Source organism: Heterocephalus glaber, unplaced genomic scaffold (assembly GCF_053883595.1).
Source record: "Heterocephalus glaber isolate CG9 unplaced genomic scaffold, H.glaber_assembly_v1.0 deba00001553, whole genome shotgun sequence".
Classification (NCBI taxonomy): Eukaryota; Metazoa; Chordata; class Mammalia; order Rodentia; family Bathyergidae; genus Heterocephalus; species Heterocephalus glaber.
In genome coordinates, this window is record NW_028258344.1 from 11627022 (window position 1) to 11648784 (window position 21763).

General features: G+C 36.7%; 1 protein-coding gene across 1 annotated transcript; it reads right to left on the reverse strand.

Moving 5' to 3' along the window:
• Positions 1 to 746: 746 nt before the first annotated feature.
• On the reverse strand, positions 747 to 21734 carry Cops5 (COP9 signalosome subunit 5). The gene is made up of 8 exons (XM_087190431.1): positions 21437 to 21734; positions 18787 to 19021; positions 17733 to 17861; positions 17039 to 17104; positions 15406 to 15491; positions 8862 to 8973; positions 4593 to 4741; positions 747 to 982 (listed from the first exon to the last, which is right to left on the reverse strand). Exons 1-8 carry the CDS (start codon positions 21577 to 21579, stop codon positions 898 to 900), a joined length of 1005 nt encoding a protein of 334 aa, XP_087046557.1. The 5' UTR covers positions 21580 to 21734; the 3' UTR covers positions 747 to 897.
• Between the last annotated feature and the right edge of the window lie 29 nt (positions 21735 to 21763).

Genomic DNA, 21763 nt, shown 5'->3' on the forward strand with positions numbered 1-21763 from the left:
TGATTGTAGTAGTAATCACTTCCTATTATGGTTTTTCTGGCTAGTCCTCCTTTCTTTCAAATTTCACCTTCATGGTCAGGTCACTTCTTTCAGGATGTCTGCTTCGCTAAGCCTTCTCTAAAATAAATGTTCCTTCTAAGAAATCTGCAGCATGGGCCGGGAATTTAGCTCAGTGGTGTCACCACCTGCCTCGCAAGCGCAAGGACCCGAGTTTGATCCCCGGTACCAAAATAAAAAAAAAAAAAAAGAAAGAAAGAAATCTGCAGCATACTTCATTTCTTCCTTCATAGCAATATACTCATGTTCTTGCTAACTTAGCTTTAGCTTTACGGTAAGTTCTGTGAGGATAGTGGCTATGTCTAGCTTGTTCAAAATTCCCAGTCATACTGGGCCTGGTTCAGGAAGGGTACTTGGTGAATATCTGAATGACTAGATACCCTGAATTAAGTTCTCTTTCTAATCAGTTATTTGATTTTCAGGGAAATAATTTATGGTACAACTTTGCTAATATTTTATAGGAACATAAAAATGTTAAATTATCTTTCTACTAAAGACTATAAAAAGGTATAAGCAAAGTTGAAAAGTAGTTCTGACCATCAGTATGGCAAATGAAATGCAAAAATTCAATTAATTTAGATAGGAAGATTCTTCAAAACATACAAAGGGTCTAATTAATAAAATATTCAAGAACACAGAAAGATAATAGAAAAGAATGCAATTCCACCCACAAAACAATGAAAAGACAGTTTCATTTTATAGAGTTTTATTACAGGATGTTAATATTCAGGACACGGCAGAGCACCTTATACTTCTAATCAGGTTTTTGGTAACTGGATTTTAAGTGTTGAGTATTTTTCACATACCAGCTTTCAGGCAAAAATACTACTCAGTGACTGTTTAAGAGATGTTAATTTGATTAAATAGTTTATCCTTAATAACCTGAGACATCAATCCATGGATGGCTTCTATGGTAGTTTTACAGCTGGAAAGAAAAAGACACATTATATATTGAAACAGCTTGAAAACTATTCCAAACATGCAAGTTTTCTCTTATATTCATCCTTGCTTTTATTCATCCTTCACTTTTATTCATACACCCAAAACCATGCCAATGTAAAGTGTCCTTGTGATATTTGGCCTTCTGCATGTATTTTAACCCACTTAATTACTTACTAGAACTTTCACAAAAGAATGACAATGTAAAATTTTATATAAATCATAACAGTTTTGTTACTCGTCAGCAGCTTCGAGAAAAATTCTGCTTTAAAGGGCATCTACATGGGCATGGTGGTGCAGCCCATAATCCCAGTACTAGGGAGGCTAAGGCAGAAGGATTGCTGTGAGTTCAAGGCCAGCCTGGACTAGTGAGTTCAAGCCAGCCTGAACTACATAGATAGAGATTCTATCTAAAAAAAAAAAAAGCATCTAAAAGTACATATTAACTATGTGTTATATAACAAACAGTAATGTACAATTAATATTCACTATGTTAATATCACATATTAATCTATAATCACAGGTGATTCCAATATTACATAAACTGTTATTCCTTATTACCTAGAATAATTTACAAAATACATTTAAAGAATTCTATGCTCGGCCTGGCATTTAGCTCAGTGGCAACGCATCTGCCCCCCAAGCGCAAGGTCGTGAATTTGATTCCTGGTACCACAAAAAAAAAAAAAAAAAAAGAATTCTATGCTTTTTTCCCTGAAATAATCAATCCTCCAAACAATTAAAAATCAATGACTCAGGCCGGGGATTTAGCTCAGTGGTTTCGCAGCTTGCTGTGCAAGTGTAAGGATCCAAGTTCGATTCCCGGTACCAAAAAAAAAGAAAAAATCAATGACTCAGACATTAGAAATGGTAAAAAGTAAAAAAAAAAAAAATAAATAAAAATAAAACCTCACTACCATCTGTGAAATAGTATTCTTGTAAAGCTATCCCCAAAAGGAAAATTCTCTGCATCTGTACTGCTACTTTCGTCTTGCCTACTTTCCTTGTTATATAATTGAAGATATTCCTCTAGGAAAATTTTTGCTTCAAAAGAAACTGAGATGTAAGTGTAGATAAAATTACAAATTACAGACTACAAAGGTAGTTGAGCAAAAACATACACTCAAATCAAATTAAAAAATGGGTCCTAATGTCAAAACAAAAGGTAACTTTTATCCAGGCCACTCTTTCTACCTTCTAAAAGCTCGTGGAGAAGGGAATGAAATGATTCTAACCCAACAAGACTCTTTCCTGCTCCTAGAATACACTTAATCTTCCCTTCCTTCTTTTTCTTACAGACTAAGTCTGTTTTTCTTAAATAGATACCAATGTTATCATTTTATATGATGTCAACAGTTCTCCTTTTGCTCTTACCACATTAAAATTAAAATTTGTGCAAATACATATTATATTGATAGTCTTCTGTATGCTACACATCTGGAGGGCCACTTATTATTTATAAGGTATCTGAGAACACATCTTAAATTTATACCTAATAAATTCTTTGGTAGTAAAACTTGGGACACTGAATCATTTTATAAAGGCTAATTTCAAAAGCATAATTTAAAATGATATAATCATTTCTGTAGTATTATGAAATTTATGAAAAATTGAAAATTGGTAAATGTATGAAATCTTAATATCTCAGAAGAGGATTAGGTTACTAAAGCTTAGGGTACCCCTTTCTTAACAAAAAACTGATGGACTGGTTTTCTTTGCTAATTTGTTTGACCCTATAAAAGATGCCTGGGAGCATACCGTAACACTACTTAAATCTTTGATTTAAACTTTTAATCTTTTTATCTAATGTCTCCTAAATTTTCAGAGTTGATAACAGTGATAACTTGGTTGTCGACCTCAATTCACTCCAGATTTGTGTTTGAACATTGAAAAGTTTAAGAACTAAACATATTTTTCTCATAATGGAAATTTTCCCACAATGCAAATTTTTCCCATAATGGAAAATCAAATAATTGGTTCTGAGGCCCCAAAATTACACTTATAAATTCATTTTTCCTAACAAATTTTGCAATAATTTCTTTAACTCCATTGTGGTTCTTACAATTTTCCTCTTTTTAAAATTTTTTTTGTATTAAATTCTTTTATTGGTACATTGTAGGTATACAACACAATTACATTTCTCATTGGGAATTGTACCTTTATATAATGCATCTTGGTTCTTATTTTTTCCCCATTCCTAGCCCTCCCTTCACGCCCTCCACCCTTCCCTATTTACAAAGACTTTATACAATTTTCCTCTTAGCTTTACTACTGATATCACTAACTTTATTTGGAGCCATGGTAATAATATTTTATGCCAATAAAGTGCAAAAAAAAGCACAAAATGACAAATGTTTTAACACACTAACACAAGCACTAATAGGTTGTCTGGGCAAGAGTGGTACTTAGATGGAAGTGTCACTCCTTTGTCCCTGCAGTGAGATGTGGCCAGCCTATTAAAGTTTTTTCAGGTCAGATTTTTGTTCTGACCATAGAGCAGTTTACAAAAGGTAGCAGACTTGTTTTGAACTTTGCTGTTTGAGTAATGGAAAGTTTGTTTGGTGGCATTCGACAACTGAATTACCACATTGTATCTGCATAAGACAACTCTTTCTTTTCTTTTTTGCTGCAGCGGGGAGTGAATCCAGAGCCTTGCACATGATAGACAAACAATCTACCATCAAGCTATATCCCCAATACTTGTTATTTTGAGACAGGGACTCACTAAATTGTCCAGGCAGGTCCTGAATTTGTGATCCTCCTACCTGGGATTACAGGCATATGCCACCATACCTGGCTTTGCATATGACTAATTTAATTTTTTTTATTTTTTTACTTTTTATTATTTATATATTAATTGGTACATTTTAGGTATACAATACATTTACATTTATCATTGGGTGTTTGTACCTGAACATGATGTATCTTAGTTCTTATTTTTTCCCCCATTACTATGCACCCTTCACCCCCACCACCCTTCCCTATTTACATAGACTTTGTTTCCATTTTTTTCTCTTTCTCACAATTTTTCCTTTCCCTTCATCCCTTTCCCCATCCCCTCCTGCCACCCCTACCCCTTTGGACCTTTTCCTATTTCAAATTATCAGTTATTCGTTTTAATCATTTTCATCCTTATTTACACTTTCAGTTTCTCACACCAGAGATACTATTGGTATTTACACGTGTGTCCTATTTATTTCACTTAAGACTACGGCCTCAATATGCATTCATTTAGCTATAAATGACTCTAGTTTCTCATTCTTTATGGCTGAGTAGTACTCCATTTTATAAAAAAACCACATCTTCTTTATCCAGTTTCCAGTTAATGGGCATTTGGGCTGTTTCCAAACCTTAGCTATTACAAATTGTGCCGCTATAAACATAGGTGCACATATATTGCTGTGGTACAATTCTTGTAATTCTTTGAGGAAGATACATACGACCAATTTTAAAGCCCCCTCTTCAAACAAACAATTAATATTCAGGTACCATTTTAAGTTATAACTAAGTTGAACAAAAAGAACTTTGGATTCTACTATTATTAGCAAATTTTGAAGAAAGAATTAGCAGCAAGAATCTTACAGATTTACTCTTACCTGTCTCTTGTAGCTTTGGCAAGTTTGTCTTCTGACTTTCGGTCATGTGTTTCTAAACCCAACATAAAACTTCCTCGGCCCAGCTGGGCTTCTGACTGTTCTAACTTTTCAGACAAATCAAACACCTGACCAGTGGTATAGTCTGCATTCTGTGGAGAAAATGGTAATGTGTCAGTCCATAATATAAGCCCACCATTTAAAAAAAGCTACGTATTTATCTGTGAATCAATTCTTTTTTTACATAGAATATTCCACTTATAAAGAATTCCACTATAAAACCTGAGTGAGTAGTTAGTACAGAAGTCAAAGGCAGGCATGGTGCTGCATTCCTGTTATCCTAACACTCTAGGAGGCCAAGGCAGGAAGGTTACCAGTTCCAACCCAGGTTGGATAATTTAAGGACTTAGCCAGACCATGTCTCAAAACAGGCATGAGAGGGAGGGGATGTAGCTCAGTAGAAGGATCTTGGCTTTAGTCCTTATTACTAAAACAAAACAAAATCAAAAAGTCAAATTATACCTGCAAAAACTGCTTTCAAATTCAAGCAGTTTGAGTGTAGGTATTTTCCTTCTTATGATTTCAAGATTAAATCTGAAAATTTTATTTTTTTTTAATTTTTAATTTTTTTTTTTGGTACCGGGGATCGAACTTGGGACCTTGTGCTTGCAAGGCAGGCAGTGGAACCACTGAGCCAAATCCCCGGCCCTGAAAATTTTATTTTTGATAGCTTAAATCTAGTACAGTGGTACCTTGGTTCATGAATTTAATTTGTTCCATGATTCTGGGGAAGATGGCTACATTTGTGTTCATCACCTGATGTGGAGTTCACCAACGGAAGCAAAATTTTGCCGAATGCTTCTGTTTGCAAACCAAATTGTCCAGCAAACAGAATCATTCATGAAGTGAGGTACCATATATTTGTTAATATGGGAGGCATTTTTTTTTTGGTACCAGGGATTGAACTCAGGGGGAGGCTTTTTTGAGACAGAGTCTTGCTATGTAATTCAACCTGGCCTCAAACTTTTAGTGATCTTTCTGGCTCAAATTCCTGAGTGCTGGAATTACAGCTGTGCACAAGTATGCCCAGCTTATGGGAGGCTTTGGTGTACACAGATTTGAGGCTAGGTTCTGGCCCTTCCGCACATTAGCTGGGAGGGCTGAGGTTTGCCTCTTGTCTTCTGAAAATGGGAAAGGATGGCAATAATTTTTACCCCAGGTTATTATAAAAAAAATTATATATATATGTATATATATCTATACATACACATAGAGATACCATCTAAAAATGTATACATCAGGAAAAGAAAAACTTGTATAAATACTTTTATACTAAATTTATTTAGACATTGAGACTAATACAAGTTACTTTTGGCCTCTACAATTACAAGAGGTGCTCAAAGTGGTGATCATTAGCTTCCAGACATTTATTAGTATGGTGAAGTACTAAAGTATGCATGTATTTTTTTGGCAGTCTCTCTCTCTACCTCTCACTCTCTCTCTATATGCTTAATTTTATATATAGATATATTTATATATATGCTTAGTAATTGCTAGCTAATTTTATTGTTTTCTGCCAAACTTTTAGAATTAGTACTTATGACAATATTTTTTTTAATGACATTTTTTAGCTTTTCTAGTTCTAAAATCAATGGTCATTACAGAAAATCTGGAAAATTTATAGTATTATAAAGAAGAAATTAACATGCCCATAATCCTTCCATCTAGCTATAAGCAGTTATATTTTAAAGTAATGCTCTATCTTCATATACAGACCCACATTTGAAAAACTGGAATATTTATAGTTTTTTCTGCAATATTGCATACTTTTTATTTTATTTTTGTTTTGATTTTTTGAGACAAGGTCTAGCTTTGCAGTTCAGGCTGGTCTCAAATTCACTATGTAGCCCAAGCTGGCCTTGAACTCATGGCAATCCTCCTACCTCAGCCTCCCAAGTGCAAGGATTACAGGCATCCACTACTACGCCTGGCTGGCACACTTTTTAAAAAGGAAAAATTTAATACTGCTATATGTGTATTTAACTGTAATATTTTAAAGAAAATTTTTAGTAGGTATAACTTTTAGGTAAGTTTTAAAGTATATATTCTGTTTCTTAAGTCTTCAGTAGAAGAGAGTGAAGATTAATAACCAGTTTGGCAAAAATTAATGTTATACTACTTGTTCAATTTGTAAGACAGTATATGGGAAATATAGATCTATCCCCAAATATGAAAAGTTATTTGCTGTCATCACAGCTGCTTCAAAAGGCCCTTCAAAATGCTACTCATTCTTCCAATGATTTTACAATATTTTAAAAGATGCAATTATATTCACTTTATCTGTATGTAAGTGATTTAGGAAATCAATGGGTTTTTCCACCATATACCTGCAAAAAGTTTACAGATCATTTCACAATTCCAGGATTTGGGTACTCATGTCATGAAAATGTAGGTTATTGCAAACAACTGCGCTATTAAAATGACAATAAGATATATCCAATAACATTTCAAATGCATTAAGAATGAGTACAAAGGATGAATTTCCTAAATTAGAAAATAACTTCTTTTCTAGTAGTTTTAGGTTTAATATGGTAATTAACTGCTCTAGGTGAGGAAAGAGGGAAGTTGTACATTTACCGTATGTTTTCTTAAAATGCTGCAGTTAACTCTATGTAAAACCACAAGAAGGGAGGTATGCAATTTAACTTTTTCTTGATTACTCCACTGATATATGCAGTGCTGAAATACAGGGATAGTCATAGGGCTGAGTAGGCAAATCTGCTTGCCTTTAAGTAAAGGTTCATACTGCTCTGGTCTTACCGTGTTTTCTCCCCTTGCCATCAGGTATGACTTCAGACTGCTATTAGTATACTTGACTCTAAGGAAACAACATATATAAAGTACTTAGCAGTGTCTGGCACATGGAAAACATTTAATAAAATGTTCGATTTTTATGATCACTCCCTTCTAATCTACTTCTGATCACTGAAGAAATAAAAACAAACTATCAGAATTGTTTAAGATAATAGTAAATAGGCTCAAATGAGGTCTTTTTCCATGAATTCAATGTACCAAAGTAATAATAATTTATTGAGGCTTTATTATATGCCAGGCACTTTGCTAAATGCTTTATATAAAGTACCTAATTCTCCTAATGTACTTAGTGATGTACGTAATATTATTATAACTCTATACCCATGAAGGTTCAATCACATTAACTTTCTGAAGGTCACTCAAAGCCAATAAAATGACAGTTGTTTTGAAACCCAGGTTTAAATTTCAAGTCCTATGGTTTTAACCACTGTTGTATGCAATGTATGAAATGACCTACTTTTTTCAAAAAGTAAAAAACTGTTCCCCAGTTCTATAGTTATTAAATGAATACTCTTCTGAAAACATTAGTCCTTAATAACCTATCAGGAAATATTCACACACACACACACACACACACACACACACACACACACACACACACACATTTTTTTTTTTCTTCTTTCCTGCCCAGCATGTTTTTTTAGGGTAATGATCTTTTGATTTCTCTCTAGTGGCCTCTTCTTTCCCTCCTTAGTCCCTGTATTCCTGAAGGAGTTGCCTTTGTCCCAGCCCAGCAGTAAAACACTTGTCTTGGCCCAGCCACTCATCAAGTTTATTCTTCTGTCCACTGCAGATCCAATGATGGGCATGTAAACTAAGTAAAGGCAATCAGACATAGCAAGAAAGGCTTTGCCTGAAAATATGCAGGTGTGTGTTTTTCTCTTTTGAACATAAAATGGACAGGCTGGCAGATCTGGAGCTAATGCTGTCCCCTTGCTTTCAAATGAAGCCTGAAGATAAACCTGATAAAGCTTAAAGAAAAACTAACACTTTGTAATATTGCTTGAATGCAAACTTAGCTGTGCCTGAGGTAAGTTCTACCAGACTCAGCAACTTACACAATTCCCTTTCTCATTTAATTGGATATCCTGTTACTTATAACCAAAGTCCTACTTGAGACATCTGTCTGTTACCTATAACAGAAACGGTATTTATATATTTTTCTCCATAAGTCTCTTGAAGGCAGGCACAGATTTCACCCTGATCTGACCACTCTATTTGCCATTGAGACTTGGTCTCTTTGGCACATGATGCGGACCTTGGAATGGCCTAGCATCCTGGGGTGTAAAATCCTATCCTGGCTCTGATTTCTTGGCCAAGACAGGTATATGGGGTTTTAGATATTAACAGCTTTGGTAGCTCAGATAAAATTAAAATGCATCTGTTATAAGTACTTACAGTAAGCAAGCTAGAGGAACTCAGTGTATTCACCCAGTATTTATTCCACAAGAGCTCAAGTAATTTGCGATCCAAAGATGATTTGAAATATGAGACTTCTAAGGCATAGTATCTATGAAAAGAAAGCACAAATTCACTTAGTGAAAAAATATTCTATTCAATTATCTCATATAGATGTTTGGGACAAATTTAAAGAAACTGTGCTTTATATTCAGATAATCAAACCCCAGCACTTGAGAGGCTGAGGCAAGAGAAAACTGCTGTGAGTTTGAGACCAACCTGGGCTACACAGTAAGTTCAAGGCCAGCCTAAACTACATAGTGAGACCCTGTTGTATTAAAAAAAAAAAAAAAAAATCAGACTTTATGAATGACATATTCATGCTACTTGGTTTATGATTCCAGCTAATAGCACATACACTTAATAACCTTCTGCTGTAGGGTCAGCAAAATTGGCCTTTTTCTTTTTAATCATTTATTTTTCTTTTAGTTTTTGAGACAGGATCTCACTAAATTGCCCAGGCTGGCCTTGAACTTTCAATACTCCTGTTTCAGCCTCCCAAGTAGCTGAGGTTACAGGCACACACCAATGTACCAGGCAAAACATACGTATTTTTAAAAGTAACAAATATTTAAATATCTCCGTAGGTTCTGTACATGACTGGGTACAAAGAAGCACAAGAGACTTCTTCACTTTGAAGAACTCACTCTTTATATGGGAAAGTAGTATGAATCTAAACAAGTTAAATATAATGAAATATTTTGGATAACAGTAAGTGATGCTAAAGTGCATATATAATATGAATCACCTACCAATTAAGTGTTAGAAACAATAGGAATGTTTAGAGGAGCTCAAGTGGTCATTTCAAGCTAGAACTGCTTGAGAAGCCCCAGAAGAAAAGGTATGACATAAGATAGCTCTTACATGAGTCTATGGGATAAGTATGTTGAAAACATTAGGCATTAGCCAATAGGCAGAAAGTCTTAACCCCCTTAACCCGTAAGAAAAGATACACAAGGGATAGAAAACTGGTCTAGCTGGACAATTTATCAAGAGCAGAATTATGTAAGGAAGACCCAGAAAGCTATACTGGTACTGAGGTTTAATTGGCAGAAGATGTTATACAAAAGTTAAACTTGGGGCCGGGGATTTAGCTCAGTGGTTCCACCACCTGCCTGGAAAGCGCAAGGTCCAGAGTTCGATCCCTGGAACCCAAAAAAAAGAGTTAAATTTTATCCTCTAGGTACATAGGACTCATTGAAGGTGTTTAAGCAAAGGAATACTATAGCTAAAAGAGTGTTTTGGAAAGCTGGCTGTTGCAGTCCTTCAGGAGGTATCAGAGAAGAGAAACTCATCAAAAAGACCCACAAATGAAGCTATCGAGAGGCAGGGCAGACAGGAAGAGATAAAGGTGTAGACCCTAGGTTCATGGTGCAAAAGACAAAATCATACGGGCACAACAAAAAGCCTATTGACTGAAGTTCAGCAGTGATGAAATAAAAGGAAATTGAAGACATCAGGATTAAATGATGGTTTTTTCAAGATTAAGACATGTATGCATGTCTGAACATAGAATGGAAGCAATGAGTGGAAGTGAAGTATATAACTTAAGCAACTACTATGTCCTAGGTGCTTTACCTAAATCCTGATTTAATCTTCCCTATAACCGTACATGAAAGGATTATATCCATTCTACACACAAGGAAATATTCAGTGCTACAATTTGGATCTGGAATGTCTCCCAAAGGTCCATGTATTGAAGGCTTGGTCTCTAACCATGATGCCACTGGGATGGTGAGTTTAAGAAGTGGGGCCTAGTAGAAGGAAGTTAGGTGATTACGGGTGTGGCCTCGAAGGAGATATTGGGACCTTAGATCTTCCTTTTTTTCTCTTTTTGCTTCCCAGACACCATGAGGTAAATAGCTTCCTCTTTGCGATGCTCCCACTGCCTTATCACTGACCCAGAAATAATGGGTCCACTGACCATGGACTGAAACTTCTGAAATTGGGAGCCAAAACAAATCTTTCTTCCTTATAAGTTGACTCATCTCAGATATTTTGTTACAGTGACAGAAAGCTAACACAAAGACCTTGCTTAAAGCTGCAGACCTAGAAAGAGGCAGAGGAAGGACATAAAATGAGGATCTGAAAGATAGAAAGCAAGGGTATAGAATAGATTCTTGATTTTTTTTTTTGTTTTTTTTTGTTTTTTAAGACAGAGTCTCACTATGTTGTTCAGGCTGGCCTTGAACTCACTATGTACCCCAGGCAGGCCTTGAACTTGTGGTGATCCTCCTGCTTCAGCCTCCAGAGTGCTGGGATTACAGGTGTGTGCCACCACACCTGGTTCTAGAATAGCCTCTTAAGTCTTCAAATTTATGTATCACCTCATAAATTACTATTTTAATTTCTTAAATGGACAGAATGAATTTTTCCTAATATGATTAGCTGCAAATCTCAGTAGCAGAGGATATTCAAAATTACTTGTGGAGCTAACGACTCAGCTTCTATAGGAATAGTCAATAACCAATCCTCCTGAGAACTTGAAATCAGAAGCAACATTATCAGCATGTTGTTAACGATACAGGGTAAGTGCTTAAAGAAAAGACAATAATAGCTTAAGTGACCTTCTCTGGGGGGTGGGAAAGGTATAAAATTGTTTTTCATAAGATTCATAGAATCATTTAATTTTTTTAAAAGACATGCGGGTCTGTGATACTTGGGCTGGCCTTGAACTAGGCTCCAGTGATCCTCCTGCCTTAGCTTCCTGAGTAGCTAGGACTACAAGAATGTGCCACTGTCCTTCTCATCTGATTCTGTATGATATGCTTATAACACTAATAAAATATAAGGTAGTTTGAAAAATACTTCAGGGGCTGAGGATGTAGCTCAGTGATGGAGTGCTTGCCTAGTATGGACAAAGTCCTGGGTTTGATCCCTATCACCAGAAAAACAAAACAAAACAACTTTGTATCCTGTTTCCAATAAAGAAAAAATGAAAAATCAATATAAACTGCAAACAGTAGCTTATCATCAGATAATTTAGGAAAAAGACATAACTAGTCCACACAAAACCCTTGCTCTTTGAACTTGTTTCATTGAAATATTTGCAAAAAAGAATGTCATTATTACTATTCTGTTGGAATTAACCCAAAGTAAGAAAATATCTTTGAATACTCTAGCAATTCCACATTCAAGATACTCAGTTCTAGCAAATAAGTAGTTGACAAAGTACTGACTCCTTTCTGATAAGCTCCTATTTTAGAAGAACAAGGTAGAGTATTTGGCAAAAGAAAGATATTGAAGGAAGACAAAAGAACCCATGAAAAGAAAAGAAAATCAGGGAAGGTGGGTCTTTTGGAATATAAAAACATATGACAATATAAACAATTTAATGATATGTACATATACATAGTGATATGTACATGTACATAGTGAATGTATTAATTATATATTGCACAGTGAATGTATTAATTATATATTGTAAGCATGTACTATTAAAAAAATGAAAAAAGAATGGATTGTTACTCAGAAAATGAGAGTTTGCAGCAAAGGTGTTTCCACACTTAGGAGCAATTCTCTTAAACAGGAATGGTTTAAATTCTTTTCAGTAGGGCAAATTAAATGATTCTAACCATTTAGCACACTGGTAATTAATAGTTTTTACAGAAATAAAAGTTAGAGATGGGTGAAAACTAGATATATTTTAAACCTCAATTTTTTAAAAATCTGTAATTTTCTAAGAATATCCGAACAGAAAAATAAGAGCAGTAGTGATTCTTCCTTCAAGTGGAGATAAGAGGTATAGAGAAAAGAGGACACTGAATAATCATTTCATTTAGGCAATAATTTTTTTCTTTTGCTTTCTTTTAAAAGTCTCTTCTGTGTGCCATGCCTTATTTCAAATGCAAGGATACAGCAGTAAATAACTGTTTCCAAGAAATGCACTTCCTACAGGAGTCAGTAACAAGAAAGCAAAAACAAGTGCTAAGAAGAAAAAGAAAAGGGGACAGAGAGTGACAATAAAGTGCTATTTGACATAGGTTGACCCATAAACATTTTCTGTTGAGGTGACTCTTAAACAGATACTCAAGGTATCTGTTAGTGAGCCACATGGTAGTTAGTGAGCTACGTGGAAATAAGGATGTTTCAGGCAGAGGAAACAAAGTACAAAGACCCCAAGCCAGAATCCTGCCTGGTACATCTGACAAACTGTGAGGCTGGGTCGGAGAGGTTATGTGATAAAAGATGAGTTGAGATGCTGAAAGACTGGACCCTATAGGGTTGTGTAACCTATGGTAAGGATATTATTCTAGGTGAGATGGGGTCATTCTGAGAAAGAGAACATGATCTTACTTCCAGTCTAACAAACTCAGTCTGGTTGAGAAAACATCTGTAAGGGTTGTAGGGTAGACACATCCTCACCACCAAAATGTAAATTTGAGCTGCCACTCTTCCACTTGAATGTGTACCCCTCGGGCAGTGTGCCTGTCCATCCTGGAGGAGGACAAAGACTGGAGGCCAGCTATCACGATCAAACAGATCTTATTAGGAATACAGGAACTTCTGAATGAACCAAATATCCAAAACCCAGCACAAGCAGAGGCCTACATGATCTACTGCCAAAACAGAGTGGAATATGAGAAAAGGGTTCCAGCACAAGCCAAGAAGTTTGCGCTCTCATAAGCAGCGGCCCTGTGGCTCTGCAGAAAGGAAGGGATTGGTTTGGCAAGAACTCGTTTACACCTTTTGCAAATCTAGTCGCTCATATGGTCACTAGCCAGCCACCTGGGAGGGCTGGGCGGGCACCATCTCCATTCCTGCCACTGGCATACAGTTTTCATCTGCTGAATTACCCCGTTTTCATACAGGGTCTCTTCCTTCAGTCTTTTGTATTTTTGATTGTTATGTAAAACTTGCTTTTAATACTGATGTCAGTATTTCAACTGCTGTAAAATTATAAACTTTTATACTTGGGTAAGTCCCCTAGGAGCTAGTCCTCTGCTCTCAGAGGCAGGCATGATTCCCACCACTCGGAGCTGCCCGAAGCCTCTAACTGGCTGTACGAGAAGAAAATCACTTGCCCCTCTCACCCCTTATCTGGTCTCCTCAGAACCTGGGCTGTGTTGCTTATGAGCCTCAGATCCAAAGTCAGGTAGTGTCTTGATTCTGCATCACTTCCTTTGTGTTTATATGGCGTTTTGTCTGTGGTGCTGTTTAGAGTAAATAAACTGTTTCTGTTAAAAAAAAATACTATCTCCCAGCCCCAGTCTTTCATCTCCCCCCTTCCCTTCTGAATGCCTCTGCCCTGCTGCAGGGTCCCCACACCTGGTCCCTCTGGATGGAATACAGGGGTATCTCCTGCCATCCTCTGCTTCTTCTCTAAGCAACTCTCTCAAGCCACAGGATGGGCAGTAAAGGCCTCTCCCAAGAGCAGCGAGCCTGGGATGGCTGTAGTATCTGATGTCTTAAGTAGGTTACCCAAGCCCCCCTCATCACATGTAGCTGACAGTCAGGTTCTCAAAGTGATCCATTAGCAAAGTGCTCCTGGGTGAAACAATCAAATCTTTACTCCTTCAGAAAAGCCAGGTGTGGTGACATGCATCTGTAGTCGCAGCAACTTGGGAGGCTGAGACAGGAGGATTGCTTAAGCCCATAAGTTAAAGGCCAGGCAGGGCAACAGAGCAAGATTCTATCTCAAAAAAACCCAAACCAACCTCTAGGGTACATGAAATAGGGAAAATGGGTGAAGTGAGACTGAAAAAGTGCTGATAACTCGGAAGCCAGGGGCTTATGCACTGCTCTGTCTGCTTTTATGAATATCCCACAAAGAATTTTTGAAAGTTAAAAAAAAAAAGAAAATACTAGTAGCATGGTTCAGGATCCTGATAGCACTGGCTTGAGTGAAGGTTACAATAAGAGAAATGGTGAGATATATTTAGAAGGTAAAGAAAACTGCCCTTCTTTAACATTTAAAAAAAAATTAAGATGTAGTTCACATATCCTGAAATTCACAATTTTATTTGTTTGTTTTTTTGGTTTTTTTTTTGGTACTGAGGATTGAACTCGGGTCCTTGCGCTTTCGAGGCAGGCAGCAGAACCACTGAGCTAAATCCCCGGCCCTACATAATTTTAATAAAGTATATAATTCAGTGATGTTTTTATTTGGCTTAACTTTGGAATTAAAATGTAGAGTCCTTGCTAAATGGAAATTGGGTACTTTAAGGGCTACAAACATGCTAGTATCAGGCTGACCCTGAACACATCTTTCAACTTTAATTTTGTTATAGGCCAAGTTATCTTGTACACTGAGAAAATGTTTATAGCTCTGTGAAAGGCAATTTATTAGATTAAACCGATTATTAATAAAAAAACTTTGAACATTATTGTAAATTCTTATCTTTTTATTATTATTTAAAAAGGTATTATATATTATGAAATATATTTTGTCTACACCTTTCACTCCTTTGTAAAATAAAGGGTTGGAGATCTTTAAGGTTTCTTATAGTAACTTTGGCACTAAATAGAATTTTAAATGACTCACTGTTTGCAATGTACACCAAAGTCTTCTATTTTATTTAGTGGGATAGTTTGATACTCAGAAGGTCCTTCATCAGGAGGTTTGTAGCCCTAAACAAAAATAAAGAAAACAGAAGATTAAAAACAAATAACCAGAAAACCCCAAGAAAAAAATGTTTCTATGCAGTTTTTTACTTATAGAAACATTATTTTGGGGAGTGAAATATTCAATATAACACGCTAAAAGCTAGGTGTGGTAGCACATACCTGTAATCTCAGCACGTGGAAGCTGAGGCAGGAGGATCCTTGAGTTCAAGGCCAACCTGGACTACATAGTGAGTTCAAGGCCAGCCTGGACTACATAATGAGATCCTGTCTCAAAAGATCAAAATCAAAACATTCTAATAAAAAACGAAATATTTGCTTTTACCCTTTTCCTGGAGGCTATAGGCTGGATTTGCTTATAGATTCCTTTTTTTTTTGTCCTTAGGTAATACCTGGGATAGTATCTATTGCAGAGTGCAGGTTCTCTCCAGGGAAGGAAACAAATCTGTATAGTTTATTGTTTCTCTAGTACCTGTCAGAATGCCACGAGCATTCTTGGTTACTACTTTTTTGTTTTTTGTTTTTTGAGACAAAGTCTTGCTATGAAGTTCAGGCCGGTCTTGAACTCACTATGTAGTCTAGGCTGGCCTCAAACTCATGACAATTCTCTTGCCTCAGCCTCCTGAGTGCCGGGATTACAGGCATGCGCCACCACAGCTGGCTGCCACGGGCATTCTTATAAGAAAGGTATTACTTATTAAATACTTAAGAAATAAAGGCTGCTTCCATAAAGAAAGAGAAACTAGAGACATTTATAGCTAAATGGATGCATATTGAGGCCATACTCTAACTGAAATAAATAGGACACACATGTGTAAATACTGAATAGTTTCTCTAGTGTAAGAAACTGAAAGTGTGAATAAGGATTAAAATGAATAATTGATAATTTGAAATAGGAAGAAAAGGTCCAGAGGGGTAGGGGAAGTTGGAGGGGAAGGGGAAAGGAAAGACGGGAAAGGAAAAATTATGAGAAAAGAAAAAAATGGAAACAAAGTCTATGTAAATAGGGAAGAGCGGAGGGGGGGAAGGGCGCACAGGCAATGTGGAAAAAATAAGAACCAAGATAGATCATGTACAGGTACAAGCACCCAATGATAAATGTAAACATATTGTATACCTAAAATGTACCAATAAAAGAATTTAAGCAAAAAAAAAAAAAAAAAAAAAAAAGAAATAAAGGCTGCTTTTCTAATAAAATTAGCAATATACAGAGTCTGCCAAAAAATGTATACACACTTCAGCAGTTTGCCACACTAGTAAATGTCTGGAACTAATGGCCACCACTTTGAGCACCTCTTGTAATGACAGAGGCTAAAGGTAACTTGTATTAATCTCATGATATCTCAGTAAGTTCAGTATTAAAATTTTTATACAAGTTTTTCTTTTTTGGCAGATTATTTTTTGCTCGGGCTAGTCTGTGTCAGCTTGCTAGTTTACAAACATAATTAAATTGTTTTAAGACTAAAAAGATGCTAATCATTGCATTATCTTTAAAAATAAGTAATATATTTGGAGTTTAAAAAATTATAAAGGCTTATAATTTTAAAAATTACCTTTGGGTATGTCCTAAAAGCCCCAAGATTCACTTTCCCTGCAGATATTGTTCTTGTTGGATCAATCTGCAAGAAAAATAAATTTAATATCTGTCAATATATATCGTCTCCATTTATGCAAACATTCTAAACCTAGAAATACATGTGTACATATAACAGTGTATACACACAACAACCAAACAATAAGAAAAAATTACCCAGACACAAAAAAAGGTAAGTATAGGCGTTCCTCACAGTTAATTCAGAGATTATATTTAGTTCTATCACTTAAGATTATTACTGGAGGATCTTCTCATCTTTTTAAAACTTTTTTTAATTTTGATAAATCAGTAATTTCTACTTTCCTCCTAGAAACCTGCGTTGCATCTAAAACACTCTGGGAATAGGAACTGTTCTATTAATTTCTATTTGCTCAATTCAACCCTGGATGCCTATGAAAAATTGGGTGCGAGACCTAAGTGCTATGATTACCTTATTTTATGGGGGCAGACTGGGGTTAGGTATGAGATGCAGAGAGGTTAAGTAACTTGCTTCTAAGAGGTGTCCCAGCTTCTAAGAGGTAGAATTCAGATTTGAACCTAGGCAGAATGATAAAGAGCCTTGCTCTTTACCATAGTGTTTTGATTTCTCTGTATAACTGCTTTCATAAATCTTCTTAAAGATTTTAATTAAAACTAGTTTTAAAAGTACTTACAACTACTGCTACGAATGGTTCCTGGAACTGCTGGTTAAGCATCTGTGTGCTGACATCAATCCCAGAAAGCCAACAGCCATAGCCAGGGTGGCTGTGATACCAGCCAATTGCATTTTCAAGGCGGCCAACCTAACACATGAAGACAGAGTATGAAGTTCCTGTTTAATCTCAGTCATTTGTCTCTTTTATGTAGCACTATGGTACAATTATAGTGTGTAGAATAGCTCACAGTATATGTTGCTTTCAAGTTAAAAAAGAAAATTTTAAAAATAGATAATACAGGGCTGGGGATTTAGCTCAGTGGCACTGCACCTGCCTGGCAAGCACAAGGTCCTGAGTTCAATCCCTGGTACCAAAAAAAAAAAAGTACATACACAAAGTACATAATTAATTAACAAAGTACAAGAACAAAAAAGTACTGAGCCTCCTTCCCATCTCTTTTCCCTCAAGCACCTGGTTTCTCAGCCAAGACGTTACTTCTATAGTCAATTGCTTACATACCCTTACAGAGATATTCTTTGCATGTACATAGATTAATAAATATGCACACAAAATAGAATACCACATATAGCGTTTTATACTTTGCATTTTTACTCAAATGATTCTGGAGTTTGAGCCATTTAAGTATTCAAGTAAATGTAGAAAGCTACCTTTTTTCTTTTTTTTAAAAAGGTTGCCTTAGCAGTTCAATAGATGCACCATAAGTTATTTAATTGGTTTTATACTCAGGAATATTGTTCCTAAACTTCTATGTTATTTCATTTTTTGGTGCTGGAAGTATTGAACTCAGGGCCTCTAACATGCTAAGCAAGCACTCCAGCCCAGCGCCCCCCATTTTAAATTTTAAACACATATCTGATAGTGTGAGAATGTATCTGGAAACAAACAAATCTATGCTATTAGTCTTATCAGGCTTTTCATTTCATATTTTATATAGAAATTAAACTTAAAATATAAAATTTAATGTTTAGAGGATAGTTTTAAGTTCAGAAACTCAAAAATCACCTTGACACTCTAATTTGCTATTACTAAACTTATGAAACATCATCTTTACCTGTTTGGCATTTTCTATGTATGCGGCCATGTACTCATATGCAGCAGCTTGAGCATTTACTCGGGTTTCGGTGCCCTCTACAGGCAAAGCAAAACTGTCCATAATGATCATGGTTTCACCATCCACTTTTCCAAGCATCAAACCCATCACTTCCAAGTTGCCTCCTGATCTGGCATGCATTACCATTTTCAACAGAGCCAGTGCTGAGATTTTACAGTACTTAAAGTAATGGTGACTACAAAAAAAGAAAGGTGTAATTAAATTTCTTATGTAAAGTGCAATTTCAAAAGAGTTTTTGTGAACATACTAAGTACTGAAAGGATTTGTGGGAATGAAAGGGGTGTGTAAAATGTGAGATTAGGAAAAAGGAAGTAGAAAGAATTCCTACAGGCCTTGGGAATAATAAACATGCAATAGACCTGCAAAGTATTCCCCCTTGGAGGAAGGGAAAAAACTCTGAAATAAACTATTCAAATAAGGGAATAACATAATCAGTTTAATTGGCTTTTCCTCTGTTAATCTGAAATCAGATTTTGACTCTGATTGAATGGTTGTGGCTAAACCTTGTGAGGCCTAACTTCTGGCCTAATGGTTATGAATCTGGGCTGTGACATGCACATGGCTGAATCTACCGCTCCCCAGCTGTGATGTGGTACAACCACTTAATGCCTGTGCCTCAGTTTCCTTATCTATAAATAGGAAATGCCATACTTGTTGTTTGGATAAAGTAAATAAAATATATAAAGTCCTTAGCTTAGTACCTGGCATGTACTAAAACATTAGTTAGTGCTGTTATTAGCATTAATAATCTGTCTCTTAGGGTTCTCTCAAAAGTACAGTGTGTTGGGGCTGGGGATTTAGCTCAGTGGTTTTGCTGCCTGCTGCGCAAGCACAAAGACAAAGACCTGAGTTCGATCCCTGGTACCCCCCCCCCCAAAAAAAACAAAGTACAGTGTGTTGAAGGGTTTGGCTTCCTTTTCTCATATCAGTCTCAAAATAAAAAGTAACTATGATAATCCTTATGATCACTACTCTAGAGTAGTTATCACTGGAAGTGACTAAATTGAATAAAATTACATTTTGTTATCACTGATGCTGCCTAGGGGCAGGTAGAACTACAAGTACAGCCACAGACTGGGAGGCAGGCTGATAAGCTTCCAAATACTTAACAGACTATACCAAAATGCACAACCTGCTATAGAAGTAACCTGACAATCAGACAAGGAACCAGGCTGTATAATGTGGTTTGTCAATGTCTCTGAAAAGCTTTCATAAATGCCTGCCCATAGAAAACAACTAAGCTTAATTCTCAACCTTTGGCAGACTTCAACCACAGGGTGAAAGATAGGGAGGACACTTGGTCTTGGAGTCATGACATGAAGTCTTGGCTCCGCCATTCAGTGGGGAAAAGAGAGAAGATAAACATTATTGTGCTCCCGTTACACACATTTTATTTATTTATTTATTTATTTATTTATATTTTTGGTACCAGGGATCGAACTTGGGTCCTTCCGCTTGCAAGGCTGGCAGCGGAACCACTGAGCTAAGTCCCCGGCCCCTATTACACATGTTTTAGAACCTTTTTATATATTACCTCATCTAATCTTTGTATTACCATAAGATTTTGTTTCTGTTTTATAAATATATTTTACATGTACTGCAAACATGTATTAATTTAAAATGGCAATTAAAATACAGCATTGGGTTGTCATGAGGATTAAATGTGAAAATCCCTAGCTCACCCTCCCCATATTAAGAATTTAGTAAACATGGCTAAAACTGAATACTGACAGTTAAAGCTATCCTTGTAAAACACTGAGGCAGATAGGTGGGTGTGGTGGTACAGGCCTGTAATCCCAGCAACTAGGAGGGTGAGGCAGGAGGACTGCTTGGAGTTCGAGGGCAGCCTGAACTACATATCTAGACCCTGTCTCAAAATAAAACAAATAAATAAACAAAACTGGGGCAGATGAAGTATATTCTCTTGGTGACCACAGCTCTATTTTTCCTTTAGTGTGGTTTTGTACTTATCCTTAACAAAATCTTTTTCAGGAAAGGAGTAATGTTATGGGTAAATAACCCTAGACTTATCAGTCCTGGGGATAAGTACAGAGTCTTAAACTCTATTTTTATAACTTCTAGCTTATATGTACTGGTGGAGTAACATTTGAGAGACTGGCTAGAGCCTTGAAGAGCCTGAAATTACCCACAATAAAAAAGATTGTAGATTTCTAAAAGATGCCTCATAGCTATTTTCAAGACCTTTGGCCTGTTGATTCGTTTTTCTGAAAACAGCTACAATCCTGTTTGGGATCACCTGAAGGCCCCAACAAGGTGCATTATCGACACGGGTCCAAGGCAGACTGGGTAGCATTAATGGCAATAGTATGTTGAGAAGTGACAACCTAAGTCACCGCTTGTTCTCCTTTTACATCCTCTGGGGGCAAATGGGTTAAAGAGACGAAAAGGGGAGTCAGAGCAGGCCCTAGTGGAGGGGCTGAGGGAAGATCAAAATCTCTCGCGCACATATCCTTCCCCTTTCCCTCCGGTGAAGAGACGCTCTCCACCCGCTTCAACTCCCTCAACCCTGGGTCTCTTAAAACTCCCGCCATCCCTTCCCTCCCCTGCAGCTCGCCAGGGACCTCCTCACTCCTTAGTCCAGGGCTTCGCTGCCAGGATTTCTTGCTGCTGTTTTTTGTCGTATTTGTAGATTTCATCGATACTCTGGGCTTCCTGCATGTTGTTGGCCAATTCCCAGCTTTTCTGAGCCATACCGCTCCCGGACGCTGCCATCTCCGAGGAATCGGAGAAGTTATTGCCTCCACAACGAAGACTCAACTTTACTTCGCTAGTCTCGGTATGTGGGTCTTAGATCTTTCTCGCCACGGGTGCAAACTACTAGACACTCGAGGCAGCCATAACACCTAGAACCGGAAGTGGAGTTGGTTGAGACCATTCGGGCGTGCCAAGGGCTCTT